The sequence below is a fragment of the Arachis duranensis genome, chromosome 4 (assembly GCF_000817695.3).
Source record: "Arachis duranensis cultivar V14167 chromosome 4, aradu.V14167.gnm2.J7QH, whole genome shotgun sequence".
Taxonomy (NCBI): domain Eukaryota; kingdom Viridiplantae; phylum Streptophyta; class Magnoliopsida; order Fabales; family Fabaceae; genus Arachis; species Arachis duranensis.
Window position 1 is genome coordinate 114,314,983 of NC_029775.3, and position 19,465 is coordinate 114,334,447.

Genomic DNA, 19,465 nt, shown 5'->3' on the forward strand with positions numbered 1-19,465 from the left:
CAATCTTTAATTCTAGACGTTAAAAGTTTTCGCATGCACACAAATTAAAGTATTTTATCCACTGTTTGGTCATTACCAAAGTTTAAATTTGGGTGGAGATTATTAAGAAGTACCATATTTTATCACTCAACCAACATTTTAGCTGCAAAAATCTACTTAGGTATTAGAATGTCTGGAAACCAATCTTTTTTAACTTTTTGGTCATTTCGAAACGAATTTTTTTAATGTTTTGGTGATTTGGGAAAGAACTCCTAAACTACCTTTCTTTTTTTAATGTTTTGGTGATTTGGAAACAAATCATTACCCCTAACCCATTGTTTTGGGAAAGAACCCCTAAGTACCTTTCTTATTTTTGGTTTTCTGTTTGTTTACCTGGGCCTAGTGGGCTTCAAGATACTGAAGCTAATATAAGCTAAAAGTTTAGGGAAGTGCTAAGATAAACTACCAGAAACTCCTGACCAAAAATGACCTACCAGAAACAAATATGAACTAAGTCCGACAAGAATAGTTTCATTTGTTGAAAAGAAAAAAACGGTGGACTACATAGCATTCTTGAAGAATGAAGACTCTAGTCGATTTGTCCAACAAAAAAGGCTAGACATATAGTGCCTTGCGAGTATATTGTATGATATCTATGTTAACAATAATTAGTAGTTTTTCCTATGTTAAAAATAAATTTAATTAATTTGTTGGTCTCTATAGTTTTATTAAATTTTTGGTTAAGTCTTTATACTTTTTTTTTAATTAGGTCTTTACCATGTTTTTAATTTTGTAATTACGTTATTTTCATATTAAAAATGTTAAAATTAACATAATATTTTTACTAAAATACATGCGGTCAAAGATTTAATTACATTTTTAATTATAATACCTTCAACTTGCGAAAAAATATTCAGTTAACTCTAATATTTTTTATACTATGAAAGACTTAATTACAAAACTAAAGCAATGTATAGATCTAATTGAAAAGCAAAAAAATATAGAAACTTAATTAAGATTTTGGTGAAGTTATAGAGACTAATAGAATAATTAAATCTTAAAAATACAACTTCTATAATGCAGTCCAGTCATGTAACATATATTACTATTTAGGTACATCTATTTATTAACTTAAATTTTTTGTATAAATAATTTTATGACATAATATTAAAATTTTTATGACAAACAAATTTATAATTTGGTTCTTGTTACAGAAAATAAATCATTTTAACATAAGACAAGATGTGTAATTATATTTGTACATTTTATATCACCAAATATTGATTTATTCTCAAAATACAAAAAGAAAAGAAAAGACATATTATTGTATGGTATGGTAAAATAACGTGATTTGTTATGAACAGCGAGGACAAGACAACAAAACAAAGTTGTATGATTTGCTAAATCACTATAATGTTGGACCCATCCATCTCATATATTTTCACTAGACAACGCTATTTGGGATGTGGCCGTGTGGGATTGGCATCAGAATATTTGGCAATAAACAAAACGTGAATATCTAAACCTAATTTGAAGTGAGTGAAATCAAATTCCATATGAGAACACCAATTATAAGTTGAGAAAATGGAAATTACATGCACGTCATGTTTTGATTTTCATACATACTTATTTCAAGGGGATATTGAACTAAAATTTTTTTAATAAATGCAAAAAATCTGTAGTTACTAAAAAAAATTATTAATTAATAATTTAATATTTTTTATATAAAAGTCAGTTCTATTTTAAATTATCATCAACTTATATAATAATGTTGCACATTTTTCGTAACCCGCGGGTAGAATTGGATATCCGCGAGTTAAAAAGGGATAAGATTAGGGTTGAAATATTCTCAACCAACGGATAAAATAAAATTGAGTTTATATAAAAGTTTCAACCTACGATTAGGATTAGGATTGACTCCAAACCCTATCCTACCCTAACCAGCCACCCCTAATCCACCATCATGGACTTTTTTATGATATTCATGTTGGAACCGCATGTGCACTGAAGAAAAACTATATATGTATGGTTACATTCTATTACTGTCATTACTTTGTTGTAACGTTGCACATTTGCACATATATATTAATAGTTTGGTGGCACATGCCTACTAAAGGTTAAACATTATATTCCCTGACATTTTTGTTCTATATATATAGGGCTGCGCTGTTTTCATTGAAGCTTTAATTTGTTTTTTATGATGAATTATAAAGCAGAAAAAATAAATAAGAGGATATATATACTAATTAAGTTGACATGCTCTGGGTTTTATGCTTTCAAGTAACAACATTAATAACATGCATTTGACTAACCATTTAAGAAGTAAAGGAAGCTTTGATGGCAATCCTTGGGACGAGATGACAATACCTGTTAGATTAATTTATTTGGTTTTAAAAAATAGATTTTATGTATTTAAAAAATAAAATCAATTTAAATTGGTAAATTAAATAAAATAAATAATAAATTTAATTCATTTCATATTTATAAAATGTTATCAACGAAAAAAATAATACATAATTAATGAAATGAATTGAGCATATTATAATAAGTAAAGAATAAGGTTTGTTAGAAATAAATTCCAGTTCAACTCAAATTATAGTCATTTGATTGATTTTTTTTTATTTTGATGGATTGAATGAGGTTTAGATTAAAAATAGACTGCAATTAACGGTCAACCTACTAATTAATGTGAAAAAGTGGCATAATATAAAAAATGAGTAATTATCAATTCATTACTCAAAAGATTCGGTCGCTGATATAAAAGTATCTGAAAGATGTTATTAATAAAATAATCCTTTGAAGGATTTGAAAATGCGAGAAAAATAACCAATAAATACTATATCTTTTAATAAGTGATAAAATAAATTTGTATATTTAACAAACGACTTATGCATTTTATATAAATATTTGTTACAACATTTGAATAAATATTTAGAAAGTGTACAAAAAAAATTCTAAACAAAAATTAATCTCCAAATTTTTTTTTTTTAAAGATATGGTCATTCACAATATTTTTTTTAAATTCACTTGAGAAAGATTAATTAAGGAAAGAGAAACTAAAAGAAAAGAAATATACTACATAACGAAATCTTTGTACTAAAAAATTATACAACTAATCAATTTGGATTGGTCAAATAATTAACTCATTTATCTGTTTAAATAAGTATTGAGAGTTTAAATTCTATCTTATATATGCAGTTAACTCATTATTTAGTGACAAACTCTTAAATGAAACGAATTAGTCATTGATTTGTTAAACTAAAATATACCATAAAAAATAAAAAAACCATAAAACTATATTTCCTTTAGGATAAAAATATTAGCAAATCACTATTTACATAGATAATTTGTACCTCTAAGTTTGTTGAAAAAGCAGTTGGAATGACATATATAGTTGCTTGGGCCATGGCATTGACAAAAATCTGGGAATCCCATTTGAATGGATATTTTGGGATGAATGTGGCAACGGTTTTTCAATACTACATTTAGGTGTGTACTGTGTACGAATACTCTACTTTGAATTTGGCAACACGGACTTAAGATTCTTTGTTCTCTTTTCAACTTGCAAGTACACTACATACATATATCACTTTCAATTAATTATCATGAATTCATCATTGAATAATCAACTAGAAAATCTGCACTTTTAAAATTTAAATTTTATTAGATTTTAATTTTGAAAATATAATAGCAATTTATATTCGCAAATTGACAGCGGAAAAATACTTTGTTGTCATTTACAAACACAATTTTTAAGGTCATTTTATTTTATTTGTCTTTAATGTAAAATTATTATTTCTTTACAATTAAAAAAACTAAAGGTATAAGAAAGTGTCCTAAGAAAATTAGTAAAAACAAAATTATAATATTATAATTTTGTTTTTTATTAAAATTGTTGAAAAATAAGTTTTTTTTTATATTTCTAATATATTTTAACTAGTGTTGTTAGACCACTTTTTAGCTAAAATATAAGATATATAAATCAATTATGCAATCAAAATTAGGGCAATGTACTTAAATAAATAAAATGAGAGAATCCTTTATATGATTTCAACATTTGAAAACTCCTTACGTAAGTGTCTTGTTTTGTTTATTATGTAAACTGTGGGAGTTAACCACGATTTCAATATGTTTATAAACCGTGGGAGCCTTGGACGGATTTCAGCTGGAAAACTTTGAGCATAAATCGTGGCTGCTCACCACGGATTATGAAGGAAAATAGGTAGTCATAAATCGTACTTGGTCACCACGGTTTATGAAGAAAAAAACTTTGAACATAAACCCCCTGCCTACCACGTTTTATGCATAGAGAAGTATAAATACATAATCCGTGGATAGTCATCACGGATAGCATTTGTGCCAAACCAAAATTGTTGCACCTTGGTGGTTGAGAGAGTTTGAGGGAGAGGTTTGAAGGTTTGAAGGTTTTGGTGATATTTGAGTGGTAGAGTCATGGAGGACGAAACTCGCATGTACCGGCTATATTAAATTATTAATTTTAGTTCACTTAAAAATGAATAATACTTTAAAAATAACAAAAAAATTCAAAAATCTTATGTGAATCAACATGTACATAAAATATTATGTGAAAATAAGTATAAACACTAGGATAGTCAATAAATAATTACCGAAGAATAAAAGGAGTACAAAATAATTGTAAATTCTAAGAGTTGAAATAGTAAAAGAATGAAAAAGAAAAAGTTAGATATATATCAATTAAATAATATTATAAATAAAAAATTTAATTTATTATTTTATAATATCATTTTTAAAAAAATACATATATGCATATAATGAATTCTCTATTTATGTTTGTTAAAAGTTGAGACCGAATTGCAAGTCAGAGTACTTAAACCTTCGTGATGACCTCAGAGTACTCAAACCTTCGTGATGACTATCCACAGATTATGTATTTATATAAACTGTGGTAGGCAGGGGGGTTTGTAACAGCCCAAACCACCCGCAAGCACGATATTGTCTGCTTTGGCACACAAGGCTTCACGGTTTTGTCTTTGACGATAGGGATGATAGCCGAAACTCCCCACACTCACTCATCAAAACGCGTCATGATAGGGAGAGGTATCCACACCCTTATAAGGCATGCTTCGTTCCCCTCCCCAACCGATGTGGGCCTTACAATCCACGCCCCTAAGGGAGCTCAGCGCCCTCGCTAGCACATCGATCCGGGTTCTGGCTTTGATACCATCTGTAACAGCCCAGACCACCCGCTAGCACGATATTGTCCGCTTTGGCACATAAGGCCTCACGGTTTTGCCTTTGACGATAGGGATGATAGCCGAAACTCCCCACACTCACTCGTCAAAACGCGTCATGTTAGGGAGAAGTATCCACACCCTTATAAGACATGCTTCGTTCCCTCCCCAACCGATGTGAGCCTTACAGGGTTTATGTTAAGAGTTTTTTTCTTCATAAACCGTGGTGACCAAGCACGATTTATGACTACCTATTTTCCTTCATAATCCGTGGCGAGCAGCCACGGTTTATGCTCAAAGTTTTCCAGTTGAAATCCGTCGAAGGCTCCCACGGTTTATGAACATATTGAAACCGTGGTTAGCTTCCACGGTTTACATAATAAACAAAACAAGACACTTACGTAAAGAGTTAGGTAAAATATTCTCTCATTTTATTTATTTAAGTACATTGACCTCAAAATTAATTGCATTTGATTATTGTTAAGTAATTAATGATAATGTCACACATGCAATCAAAAATTCATGTAAAAAATTCATATGAAGAGATATTCATCTATGTACATACAAAAATTAATTTTTTATATAATTTGAATATTTTAACATGTATTATAAATAATTGATTTAATAGTTAATTTTTAATATACACATAATTTATTATTACTGACGAATTTAGGTATATTATTGTGAGGGCAAATTTTTTCACTACAATTTGAAATTTTTTTGAGTAATACATAATAATAATATTGATTTGTTTCTATTAAATTGTTAAATTTGATCCAACAATAAATTTTTACTCAACTTTTGGTATTTAATAGTCAATTTAAGAACTTCATATTAGATGTTTGTTAGAATGATTAATTCTCAAATTTAAATGAAATTGGTATTCTTTCTTAAAAATTGACTCAAAAGAGTATTATTTTTCCTCTTTAAAATTAGCTTTAGTTTCTTCATAGCAACTTCATTAATTTGAAAGAATTTTTCTAACTATGAATATTAATAAGAATCGGCTTTTAATTATATTAAAAAGTGAATTTTTAAATAATTATTTAGTGATATACATAGAAAGAGAGAAATTTTGATTGAACGGTCAAAAAAAATTACTTAATTTTTTAAAATAAGAAACCTAAAAAAATATAATTCTTAATTATATGTTAATATAATATTTTTATGGTAAAAATTGGGTTTTTTTTTTGTATATGTAAGTAAAAGTAGTGATATACCTTAACATTGTAATATTTGGTGTTTTTTAAAAGTGTGAAAGATACATAAATTGGAGGCTCCGATTTTTATACTACTTCAAATTTTTTAATTTTTTTTAACAGAAATTCCTCAGTCCGATTTCACAAATCCCTCAGTCTGATTTCTGTATCCTCACAAATCGGACGGTCTAATTTTTGTACTTCTCACAAATCGAACGTTCCAATTTTTATTTATCTAATTAAACGGTTTCACATTGAGAATAACATCCCATCAACCCATATTTTAAAAAAATACCATTGCTACTCCAATATCAAAAGTAAAATCTGTAAAAATTATTGTCATGTAATATAACTTTGCTTTTATAGTTTTATGGTCAAAATTTTCTCGCACATAGTATAGTTTTTTTACTATGTATATATCATAGGCATTGCTGTACGGAAATAATTTTTTGGCAGCTATATTATCTTCCACCAATTAGATTATTTTTTCTCTTTCTAATATTGAATTTTCTTTTTTTAAAAATAGGAGTATATGGTACGTATACAATTTGCTTATGATTGCACACCCATCCTTTTATTGGTGGCGACTGAGATCTAATGGTGAGAGTACGTTCTTAATTATTTATAGAATGATATGACCTACCAGTTTCTTCAATAATTCCAAGCTTTTGGATGGTTCCTGATCTCCATCATTAAGAACCTCTTAATGAGAAAAGGGGGTGGACCATAATATGTTGTATATAAAGTCCTCCTTTTTAATGCTATTTTCCCCAAGCTAGATATTTATCACGCTACAATCCTGATAAACTTTTTTTATCATATTCCAGTCAGGCTAATAAGTATTCTCCCCAATTTTAAATAATATATATATTAATTCTTTATTAATCTAAAAAATAAAAGAAACATTTATTTTAAATTAGAGAGAATACCGCATTATTATTAAAATGACCAATATAAAATATTTGTATTGGTAAACTAAAACTTTAGAATTTTGTTAACATGTTTTTTTGAGGCACTTTTAAAAGGCAGTTGTTAAAATTGTGAAATTTAAAAATTATAGAGAAAATAATTTTTATGTATTCTTGTATGTGTCGCTTTCTTAGCCTTCTGATGGATATAATTCATTTGTCTCCAATGGAAGTGGAGAAAATTAAATTATATATGAAATTTACATATCTGTTATAAATTGTTTCAAAAAAATAAATTAAACTAATAAATAAAAATATATAAATAATTATATATCTTACAAGTTTGTCTCTTATGTAAAAGTTTTTTTTTATTTTTGAATTTATATAAATTTGTATAGATATTTATTTTATTTTATTTTAATTTTGTCCTAAATATTTTCAATTTGTATTAAATATATTCCTGACAGCTAAATTTTCAAAAAATTTAAAATTAATCCAACAATAATACATGACAATTATGTTTGATTTGCTTGTGTTGAACGTTTTTTTTATGAAATTGTTGTTGAATTGTTCCTATTTATTTTTTGAAAAATTATCTGTCAGGAGTGTATATTTGATGTAAATAAAAAATTTATGGGACAAAATTGAAACAAAATAAAATTTAGGAATATTTTAAAAAATTTTACCGAATTTCGAGGACAAAAAATATATTTTACCGTAATAATAAATAAGTCCATCTATATACTCCGTCGAACTAATCATAAACAGTCCAGATCTAAAAACTAATCCTCTTAAACAAATAAAAAATAAACAAAATAACTTGTATAAACTACAAACTTTGATAAATTATTAAATATAACGGCTTGAACTAACCTGGTTAATAATCTTAGTAAAAACTAAAAAATCTAACGAATTATATCGATAATGCTAAAAAAAAATCAAAATTTATCTTATTAATAAATATTAAATAAAATAAATTCTAACTATTTTTTTATTAATTTTTTTAGTTATTAAAATTTTTAAAATATATATGTTTGACTTTTATGCGTAGTTAAACTTTTATTGTTGTTGGCCTGGTTTATGTTTTTCTCTTCACTTATTGTTATTTTTATTATTAGATGAAAAAAATATAAAAATTGTAGATAAAAATATTTGCAATCCAAATGACCATATAAACAAACCTACGCATATTGGGAAATAAACCCACAATCATAAAAATATGGGATCCATTAAACTTTTTATTTTTCACCCTTTTTTTTATTTTTACAATCTTCCCTCTAATCTATCTACTAGATACTGGTGTCTACCAATCATAGATTCAAATATTCTTTTTCCCTATTAGAATTTGCACATAATAAAGTTAGTGATTTTATGCTTCTGGATCGTGGACTGAGATTGTGATTGATATCTCAAAAGGTAAGAGACAAATAAAAAGACACTATAATTCTATAACTATATCAACAGTACGTCGTTATATCTGCCACAAAAAACAGTACTGGGAGAGAGAGACAGACAGACACAGAGAAATGATTGAGACAAAATTCATGAGAATTGATTACTATATTCAAAGTCCAAACCAAATTAATAACCTATAATAACATAATATTAATTAGTATAAATTTTTTAATCATCCTTAAATAATTAATTAATATATATTTAAGTTTAATTATTTTTCATATTCATTTGTTTGGATACTCTTATAATTAAATATAAGAAATATGATAAGTGGTACAGCTATTAGGAATAATTTATGAAATGGATAAAATTGGTCTTATTATATATAAAGACATACTAAAAAAGGCAACTAACTACTGATCCAGGATTTAAATATTAATTATCCTCTTACCTATGTGTTTTTTTTTCATAGAAAAGGAATTGACGAGGCATTTTAATTATTTGAAATATGGATTATTATTTATTTGCTGTCATTTCCTATCATTAATATATAAAGTCAGATACTGTTACTCGTATAATTTATATCTGTGTACAGCTAGCGAAATAAATATAGTATGATGAAAACAAACCTATTAAATTTTTCACTTTTGAAAAGAAAATATATCTTTGTTTATAGGAGACTTAAATAACTCTCAACCTTCACCAGTCATCAGTTCAGACTTCAAAACACTAGTCATCAGTGTTCTCCATGAGAGTGTGACAGATTATGTCCTCTCATAAATATTTCTAAAAGTTTTTGTATCTAAATATAAGTTAGTGGATTTTTTTCGTTTATAAAATAAGGAAAAATAGACAAAAATACATCCAAATTTTTATACGGTGGACAGATGTACTCCTCAATTTTTTAATGAGTCATTTGCACACATGAATATAAAATTCTGTTGTCAATTCTATCATTCCGTGACCTGAGTAAATTTTTTAGCAGTGGCGGAGGTTAGGTGGCACGGTATTGTATGATGTGGCCAATTTGAAGTGACACGGTGGAAAATAAAAATACTCATTATGAAATTTGTTGAAATAAATATAAGAAAAGGGAATAATGAAATTACTGTTCATCATCTTCCTTCTCTAATTTCTTCGAACCATATGAACCCTAATACAGCCATACAGGAATGATAACAACAATTTTTTAAACTCCAATAAAAAATCTGCAAGTCTAAATGAGAACACCAAAGTTAAAAACTCCTTTGTCCAAAGCAACTAATTTTAAGTTGCAGCCATGGTTCCAGTAGCTGATTTTCTTCCACTGCTTTAGATCATTCTTCCACGGCTCGACAACAACTCCCACACTGCTCCTTTGAGTTGTTTGTCCTTCTATCTCTTTGTGAAATTATTCCAAATATGCATAGCACAGAAGCGATGATGAACTCCAGACATAACTTGTTGCATAGCCAGAATCAGACCCTGTTCAATTAATATGTCAGTCGTTAATACAACTGAAGTTCCAACCATGTTAACAACAACCAACTGCATACCTTTTGTTGGTCACTAATGAAGTTCCAACCATGAACCTTGTAGTTGCCCAAGTCATTGTGTAAATGCTCCAAAACCTATTTTCAGTTATCTCTGAATCCACCACGACATAAGCAATTGGGAAAATCTGGTTGTTTGCATCTTGACCTATTGTAGTGAGTAGTTGTCCTCCATAGAAGCCCTTTAAGAATGTGCCATCATGGCCAATGAAAGGTCTACACCCTGTGTTAGGGTTCATATGGTTTGAAGAAATTAGAGAAGGAAGAGGATGAACAATGATTTCATTATTCCCTTTTCTTATATTTATTTCAACAAATTTCATAATGAATATTCCTATTTTCCACAATGTCACCTCAAATCGGCCACATCATACAATACCGTGACACCTGGCCTCCACCAATGCAGAAAAATTTACTCAAGCCATGGAAGGGTAGAATTGACAATGGAGTTTTATATTCATGTGTGCAAATGACTCATTAAAAAATTGAGGAGTACATATGTACTTCGTGTGAAAATTTGAGTGTACTTTTGTCTATTTTTTCATAAAATAAAATAATTAATTATTTCTTTAAAAAAGATTTTTTAGATTTAATTTCAAGGATAAGATTTTTTTTGGAATAACAGTAAGTTTGTCGTATCTCCGACGAACTTTATTATGAGTTCGGAAATAAAAACAGGCCTATTGGAGAAAAAGATCAAGTAGACACAATTTTTCTGTTTACTTTCTTTTTCACTATTAACATTGCCGCTACGATGTCAGGAAATCCATTGTTATCCATTCATTACGATGGTAAAATAGTGTATGATGAAGAAGGTTCAATTGTCTTTAGATCGGGCCAACCGATAATTACCTATATGACATCGGAAGTCAACAGTTTAACAGCTTTGAAGAATGTGATATTGCATTCCATCGGAGGGTAGTCAGGAGGGGTCTAATGTTGAATCAGGAGGGGTCTAATTAGAAAGACGATGATGGATCTAAATATGCCACCCGAGGGTAGTCAGGAGGGGTCTAATGTTGAAATGCGTAACATTGACTTAATGGATGATGGGCTTGAAAGTCATGACGGTTCTACTATCAGAGATCCGATGATGGAGCAGTATGAAGTCAACCCCAATGATGGAGACGATACTGACAAAGAACCACCTGAAATCCCTAATGATGGTAAGGAGGAAGAGGAGATGAACTATTGCGATGACACACAGATTGCTCTGACACAGCCTGCCATTTCTCGACTATATGACCGGCCGGATCATTTCACAAGATTGAATCTCGATGCAATGACTTCGAATTGGTCGTTTACCCAAGGAGGTCTTGAAGAAAACCCAAGCAACGAGTTTGAGGTTGGACAACAATTTGGGAACAAGGAAGAAGTCATGTTGGCAGTTAAGCAGTACAACATAAGGAGGGATACGGAGTACAAAATAGTAGAAAGTGACCATTTGAGGTACAATGCACGATCTATCCAGTTCAGACCAGGTTGTAATTGGAGCATTCTCATATCATATCGCTGAAAGCAAGAAAAATGAGAGGTTAGGGGATACACTGGTCCTCATACTTGCATGCAAACTTCGATGGGGCAAGATCATCGTAGGTTGGATTCGAAAGTGATTGCACAATACATTTTTACGATGGTCAAGGCCGATCCAACAATCAGCATCAGGATTCTACAAAGAGGTGTGGAGAATCACTTTGGTTACAAGGCATCATACAGAAAGGTTTCGCTTACAAAACAGAGAGTCATCACTAGAATATATGGCGATTGGGAGGAGTCATACAATGAGCTTCCTCGGTGGTTATTCTCTATGCAGATGTACTTGCCAGGTAAGATTTATTTTTGGTTTAGTTATTTGCTATTAAATAATTCAGCCGTGTACAAAAAGCCGACTAATGTACGTCCATTTAGGTACTTGGGTGCAACTAGTGACACAGTCCTAGCCAGCTGCATCCACCGACACTGTGATGTTTCATCGGGTCTTTTGAATGTTTTCACCGTGTGTTGAGGCCTTCAAGCATTACAAGCTACTTATCTCCATTGATGGCACCCACCTATATGGGAAATACGGTAGAACTTTGTTGATGGCCATAGCGCAAGACGGCAATGTGCAGCTGTTGAGGGTAAAACAAAGGAAGCGTGGTCGTTCTTTCTTTCGTACTTACGGGAGCATGTTACACCACAACTAGGGGTGTTAGTGATTTCGGATAGACACAAGTCCATTGATGGAGCACTGAATGCCAAAGCGAGTTTATGGAAACCGCCTCATGCCTTCCAAGCGTTTTGTACAAGACACATTGCAACCAACTTCGTGACCCACTTTAGGAACCAAGACTTGAAGAAGGTTCTTATTAATGCAGTGTACTCAAAGTCGTATCATGAGTTTGCTCATTATTATGGGCGTCTGAGGGGCGAAAACCTAGCTATTACAAACTAACTTGAAGAGATGCCACGGTCACAGTGGGCATAGTATGCTGATAAGGGTCATCGATTTGGTCATATGACGACCAATATCTCCGAGTGTATTAATACTGTCATGAAGGATTTCCGCAGTTTGCCAATCATGGCTCTTGTTAAGTCAGGTTATTTTCGTTTAGGTGAACTTTTTGAAAGCAAGGGTTCCAAGGCACTGGCCCAATTTCAGGTTGGTGTTGAATTCTCACAAACATTGGTGAAGGCCATAGAATTCAACTCGAAGCACGTGAACACTATGAATGTTTCCAGTTTGATCAATCGAAGACAAATTTCACGATTGAAGAGTTAGCGGCAGTTCTGGGATCCAGGCAATAGAATTATCAGGTGCTGCTTGATGAGCGCAAGTGTGATTGTAGATATTTTCAGGCTCTTCATATTCCTTGTCGTCACGTGCTTGCTTCTTGCTCTCATGCAAGACTTGATTGGAAGCGGTTTGTTCACCCAGCGTACCGCATGGAATCGGTCTTCAATGTGTATAGATCAGAGTTTCGACCGATAGGACACGACGATGACTGGCCATCGTGTGACGGATCCCGAATCTGTCCCAACCCTCGGACGATGAGAGTGAAGAGAGGTCGGCCCGTGAGCTCTAGGATTCATAACAACATGGATGACGTTGAGCATAATGGGGAGAAGTGGTGCGGATTGTGTCGCCAAATCGGGTACACGCAGAGGACTTGCACCGATATTGGTGATGGAAGGGCATCTTCTAGTGGACTTGCCTACCCGTAAGCAGGACAAAGTTACCGTCCACACCGTGGGTGAGACGAACCACTATCACACAACATCAATAATACAAGTGGGACAAAACTCACATCCTTGCCAATTTAGTTATCGTATCACATAATCACGCAAAAAAAGGTGGAGTCGGGCTGGAAAATTGGGACCGTCAAATAGCAAAAACCCACCTAACTTGCACCGCTTAAACCGCGGACTTTGACGGGGCGGAGCGGGCTTCAATTCCCTGTCGGGCTTAGTATTTTTTTTTTTGCAAGGAGGTATTTTTACAATTTTTTGCTAAAATCCAATTTCTCCCAACCCAACTTACAAGAGAATGAAGATGAAAATTGACAATATTTATAATTATGTTTTGAATTATTTTTATTTTGCTTTGGAGACAATATTATAATTATGTTTTGGATGAAAACTTGGTTTATAATTATGTTTATTTGATATTTATAATTACAAAGACTTTAATATTTGTGAATATAAAAATTATATTTTTTATATTTTTAGAAATTATAAATTTATTAAAATGATTATGAAATTATATATATTATTTAATAGTTAATAATAAAAAAAAAAGAGATTTGGCAGGTTTAGCCTACTAGCCCGCCAATCCGCAGTTAGTCGGAGCGGGTGGAAATTTAGGACCGCCTCATTAGGCGGGTTTTTGGTGGGGCAGGCTTCTCCGCTTGCCACCCCTACCCACGTCCTTGCCAATCAATGATCATTATCGACCAAATTCATTATCATCTTCAAATCTATCATTAATCATAGTCGCTAGCTAGCATATATCTTAATCATAGTTTTTATCATAAACCTCATATAAATCCTTATTTTTTGACGTAAGCCTCTAATCAAATCGATTCAATTATAATCATAATCTCAACCAATCATAATCTTTTTTAGTATTAAAATAACTATCATCATCAATCTGTGAGCAGAATAAAGTCACTGTCTTTATTATAGACGAGACGAATCACCATCCCCATAATATCAATCCACTAATATTTTAAAGCCAACTAGCTTAAAATTTTACTAGCATTGCATAATGTTTATCCAAAATTCGTATCTTCTTTAACGACGATTCCAACCTCTTAAATCCTTCTCCGACCATTTCAAAGCCGAATCAAAGATTATGTCCATTCAAAAACTCCTCTCTAAATGGTAGATTCTAATCCTAACAATTAATGTATCAAATACAATGCACTAATAATATAGAGTTACATTTCTTCTCTCTTAAGAAACCTGATTCTACATAATCTATTTCTGTATTCTCTTCTGATTCTTCAAGACTTTGCTGTGCACTCTAATACGATTCATCTAAACATCTAACATAAGGTCCTTATACAAGTTGTTACTATTAGTATTATTTGCACTACTATAAGCTTAAGGTTTTGAAATAAAAATCGAAGGGAAAAGTACGAGGAGCTAATAGAATACTTGTATAATGTATATACTGAAAGTTTATGAAGTATTAGAGATATAACCATTAGTGTTATCTTTTCTTATCAGGTCAAGAGTTCGATTTTTGGTGAATCTCTTATCAGTTTAATTTTTTGAAAAAATGTTTATTATCTCTGGTATTCGGATGGTCATTTTAAATAGTATGAAAATGTTCATTTTGTAATTCAATAATCCCTTCTTCTAATACGCTCTTTTACGCAATAATTACTTTTTGTATTTGTGTAAATTTTTTCATGTCTTTTTTTATACTGAATTTTTTTATTTTTTTTGGATTAATGATTGAACTTTAAATTTTTAATTAAGTTATAAAAATGTTGATATTATATTATAATTTTATTAAAAAATTAAAATAACAAAAAATATATAACTAATTATATTTCTAACACATTATGGTGTGATAAAAAATCTTATCTTGTCTGTAATAAAAATATTTTAATTGATAAAATCTACTTCTAAGTTCTATCGTTAACAATTTGATGGGGTCACTCATTCATTTTAAATTTTCCTGTTTTTCTTATATCACTCTTGGTTCTTAGCCGAGCCAAGTAGAGAGTATGAGCCATTTATTGGCCATTAATTTTCACATCGCAAAAAAGCTGGAGGTTTTGCGAAGGTGTCAAGACCAAGGTAGAGAAAATCGAGATTTTATGTGAAATTGAAAAAGTAAATAAAAAACATAAAACGTAAAATCTTAACAAGATTTAAATCGTAAAATCGTCAAATTTAGTACAAATTTTGTAAACTCGATAAACTCATTTAAAATCGTAATATCGAAAGATTTTAAGAGTTAAATCGAGATTCTAGCTACTATGGTCAAGACACATATGGACAGGCCAGGTTACGTATGAGGATCTATCAAGTTTCCTAGATATAATAATAATGATTTAACAAAAAAAAAAAAAATTAAAGGTGAAGAAATTTCCACACATACCATCACAATATCACATACACACTCATAGTCTTTAATTTCCTAGCTTCTTTTGAATATGATTTTTTATACCAAAACTAAGCACTTTTTGCTGACATCCACTTTATCGACAACTTTACTATATAATAATCTATTTAAGGTATTATTGGGCACCCAAAAAAACCAAGATAAGAAAATGTGAAGAGAGATTGTGAGATTCCTTTTAATATGGTTATAAATTATTAAAAATAGTATCATTTCCCCCTTTTCTTTTAATCAATTATGGATTGTAGAATACTGACCTCATTTCTCACTCTATTTGTTCTTTATTTTCATTTGTTGTTTGTAAATATTTGACGCAATATCTTTGTGGATTTTATAAGAGAATTTTACATAAACCAAACTGTCAGGAGCCATATACCATACTTTTGGCATTTTCCGGTCTTAGAATATCTCAATCAATATTAATTTAATTTGATTATGTTATTCATGAATTAACTTAATAATATAAAATTATTTTATTTTTTTATTAATTAAATATTGATCAAATTTTAATAAAAATGTTAGAGGTCAGTACTGGTAGTCCTTATAGACCTTCTCAAATATAAAATCATATTTTACATTTATGTAACAAATATCTTAAATGTCTGGAGATAGAGTAGTATTTTTCTGTGATATAAATGTACGTACTTACACTAGCCACACCCAATCACTCAAAAAAGGAACCCACACTATATGATTTTAATCATATGAGTGTACCTTTCCCCATTCCCCCAACACCTATATATATATTTCCCACTTACCTTCTTCTATTCCACAAACCAACTTTCGTTCTAAGTCCCTTCAATATTATTCTCCTCTACTCTCAATCTCTTCTTTCACATAATGACACTCTTCACAACAATCACACCCTTAAACAACCACACTTCTCCAATGCTACATCACCACCACCACCACGGTTCTCTCACAACCGCCACAAAAACAACAAGACCAATGTGCATAACCCTCATTCAACAGACAGCAACCAGGAAACATTCATACTCATCACATGATGAAACTCTCAGGAAGATGGAGAGAATGATGAACTTGCCATCACCACCATTATCATCATCATCGGAGAAAGTTGGTAAGAGATGGAAGGAATACCAAGGAATAAGAAACTGGGACGGTTTATTAGATCCATTGGACGATAACCTACGTGCTGAAATCCTACGGTACGGTCACTTCGTTGAAGCTGCATACAAATCCTTCGAGTTCGATCCTTCTTCGCCAAACTATGCCAATTGCAGGTTCCCAAAGACCACACTTTTCGAACGTTGCGGTTTACCCAACACTGGTTACAAGGTGACCAAACACCTCCGTGCAACTTCGGGTATTCAGTTACCGAATTGGATCGACAAAGCACCCAGTTGGTTCGGAACACAATCGAGCTACGTTGGTTATGTTGCTGTTTGCGACAACAAAGAAGAGATCAAAAGGCTTGGAAGAAGAGACGTTGTTATCGCTTTTAGAGGAACAACAACGTGCTTGGAATGGCTCGAGAATTTGCGCGCCAATCTAACGCTTTTACCATGCAACATGATCAAAGAAAAACATGAACAAAATGTGGCTAATAACAATGGAAATACTGGACCAATGGTGGAAAGTGGGTTCTTGAGCCTCTACACAAGCAGCGTTAACTCATCGCTCATGAGCTTGCAAGAGATGGTTAGAGAAGAGATTGGAAGGATTCTCCAAATTTACGACGGAGAACCGTTGAGTTTGACCGTCACTGGACACAGTTTAGGAGCCGCTCTTGCAACGCTCGCAGCTTACGATGCGAGAGCTGCATTTCCCAAACTATGTTCGACGACGGTTATCTCATTCGGCGGCCCTCGCGTCGGAAATCGGAGTTTTCGAACATCCCTTGACAAACAAGGAACAAAAGTATTGAGAATAGTGAACTGTGACGATGTTATAACTAAAGTTCCTGGGTTTGTTTTCGATGACGTGAAAAATTCAGGTGGTGATGTGGCAAATAATGGTGGGTTCCACGTGGCAGGGTTGCCAAGCTGGATACAAAAAAGAGCAGAGGAGGCACCGTGGATGTATTCTGAAGTTGGAGAAGAACTAAGACTTAGTAGTAGAGATTCTCCGTACTTAAAGGGTGTTAATGTTGCCACGTGTCATGATTTGAATACATACCTTCATCTTGTTGATGGCTTTGTGAGCTCCACTTGTCCCTTTAGATCCACCGCAAAGAGGTTCCTTCAGCAGCGATGACTCGTTAATGCCTCAAAAGAAAAAAAATTATTATAGAAGACCAAAAAAAAAAAAAAGAAATTAAAACTGAATTATTCATAGGATTACCTTCATTCTTTTGGAATACATGATTCAATGATGTCTTCATGATTCTTGATTAGATATATACACTTTTGTCTTTGGCACTGTTTATCTACCAAACTCTTGAAAGTTTTGATTGCACAAGACTCTCTATAGGTAGCTAGGTACCATAGAAGGATAATGCATTATTATTCATTAGATTGTATAGTTTAATTTTCTCACATAATTTTAGGATATTAATATAAATTTTGCATATATGATGATAATGAATATATCTTAATTACTTTGTCCACTAATATCGAAAAGAGAAGTAGAATAATATGTGTCTAACGAGATATTGCAAGAAAGAAAAAATGCTAAAGAAACTATATATATAAATACATGATAAAAAAAAACTAATTAAATATCAAATTTAAATATCTCATGATAAAATATCATAGTATAAAGAAAGACAAGAATGAATAATTTGAAGTTAAAACTATATATATAAATACATATATAAAAAATGCATGGCTACATATGCTTCTGGGATTTTAATAATGGAATAAAAAAGATATTTGTCAAAGTTATTTTTTCCACCGCAAGAAATATCAGAGTTGTGTTTCTCAAATAAATTGGCTGAAAAAAGAAAAAGCAAGTATAGGCAATAAATGAAATAGGGATCACAAAACCTGAGTTGTAATTGAACTAGAAATGGGTAACGAGAGAGGCCCCATTATTTACATGGCCCCAATTGGTTCATTTTTTGATAGATCTAAGTAAAAGAGAGTTCATTCATGAGTGCTTTAATTTCCACCATCGAGGTTCCGCAGTGTCCACATCAATTAAGTTTCTAACGAAAGCTACTTCCAATATATACATAGAAGCTAAGATTATTTAACCGTGTAAGGAAAACACTTTGTGGATAATTCTTTTTCTAAGAAAACAACTCTTATCTATATGGAAATGCAATGCCCCCAAAGAAAAACATTACCTTAAAATTTTACAACATTCGCCATTCTTCTATTCAGATACTTCCTAAGCCTAACACTTTTGTGATGGATCGGATACTTGTATCGTCATGATATTTTCAATTCATATCTATCAAATAATGTCAATATCTTTTAATTTCTCTTCTTTTTTCATCATCTCATGCTATTGGCTTGGCCACCATCATCTAGTGACTAGTACGTCCCAATCATGTCCAAGAAGAGGGACAATATTTTTGTGTTGCCATTGGATATGCCTTTCAATTTGGTACTAGGTCAGAAACTTTGTGACCCAGTTGGTGTTTAGGATAATTCCCATTTCCCAACATTCAATAAGTCTCTCATTTGATTATTTTATAGTATACAAGATATCAAAGATT

At 31.4% G+C, this 19,465-nt stretch overlaps 2 protein-coding genes across 2 annotated transcripts; both read left to right on the forward strand.

Annotated features, from left to right (window-relative positions):
- The first annotated feature begins 11,802 nt into the window (after positions 1 to 11,802).
- On the forward strand, positions 11,803 to 12,660 carry LOC107486137 (uncharacterized). The gene is made up of 3 exons (XM_016106686.1): positions 11,803 to 12,052; positions 12,098 to 12,213; positions 12,298 to 12,660. Exons 1-3 carry the CDS (start codon positions 11,803 to 11,805, stop codon positions 12,658 to 12,660), a joined length of 729 nt encoding a protein of 242 aa, XP_015962172.1.
- A 4,020-nt stretch (positions 12,661 to 16,680) lies between these two features.
- Positions 16,681 to 18,057, forward strand: LOC107486136 (phospholipase A(1) DAD1, chloroplastic-like). The gene has a single exon (XM_016106685.3). It carries the CDS (start codon positions 16,681 to 16,683, stop codon positions 18,055 to 18,057), a length of 1,377 nt encoding a protein of 458 aa, XP_015962171.1.
- The last annotated feature ends 1,408 nt before the right edge of the window (positions 18,058 to 19,465 follow it).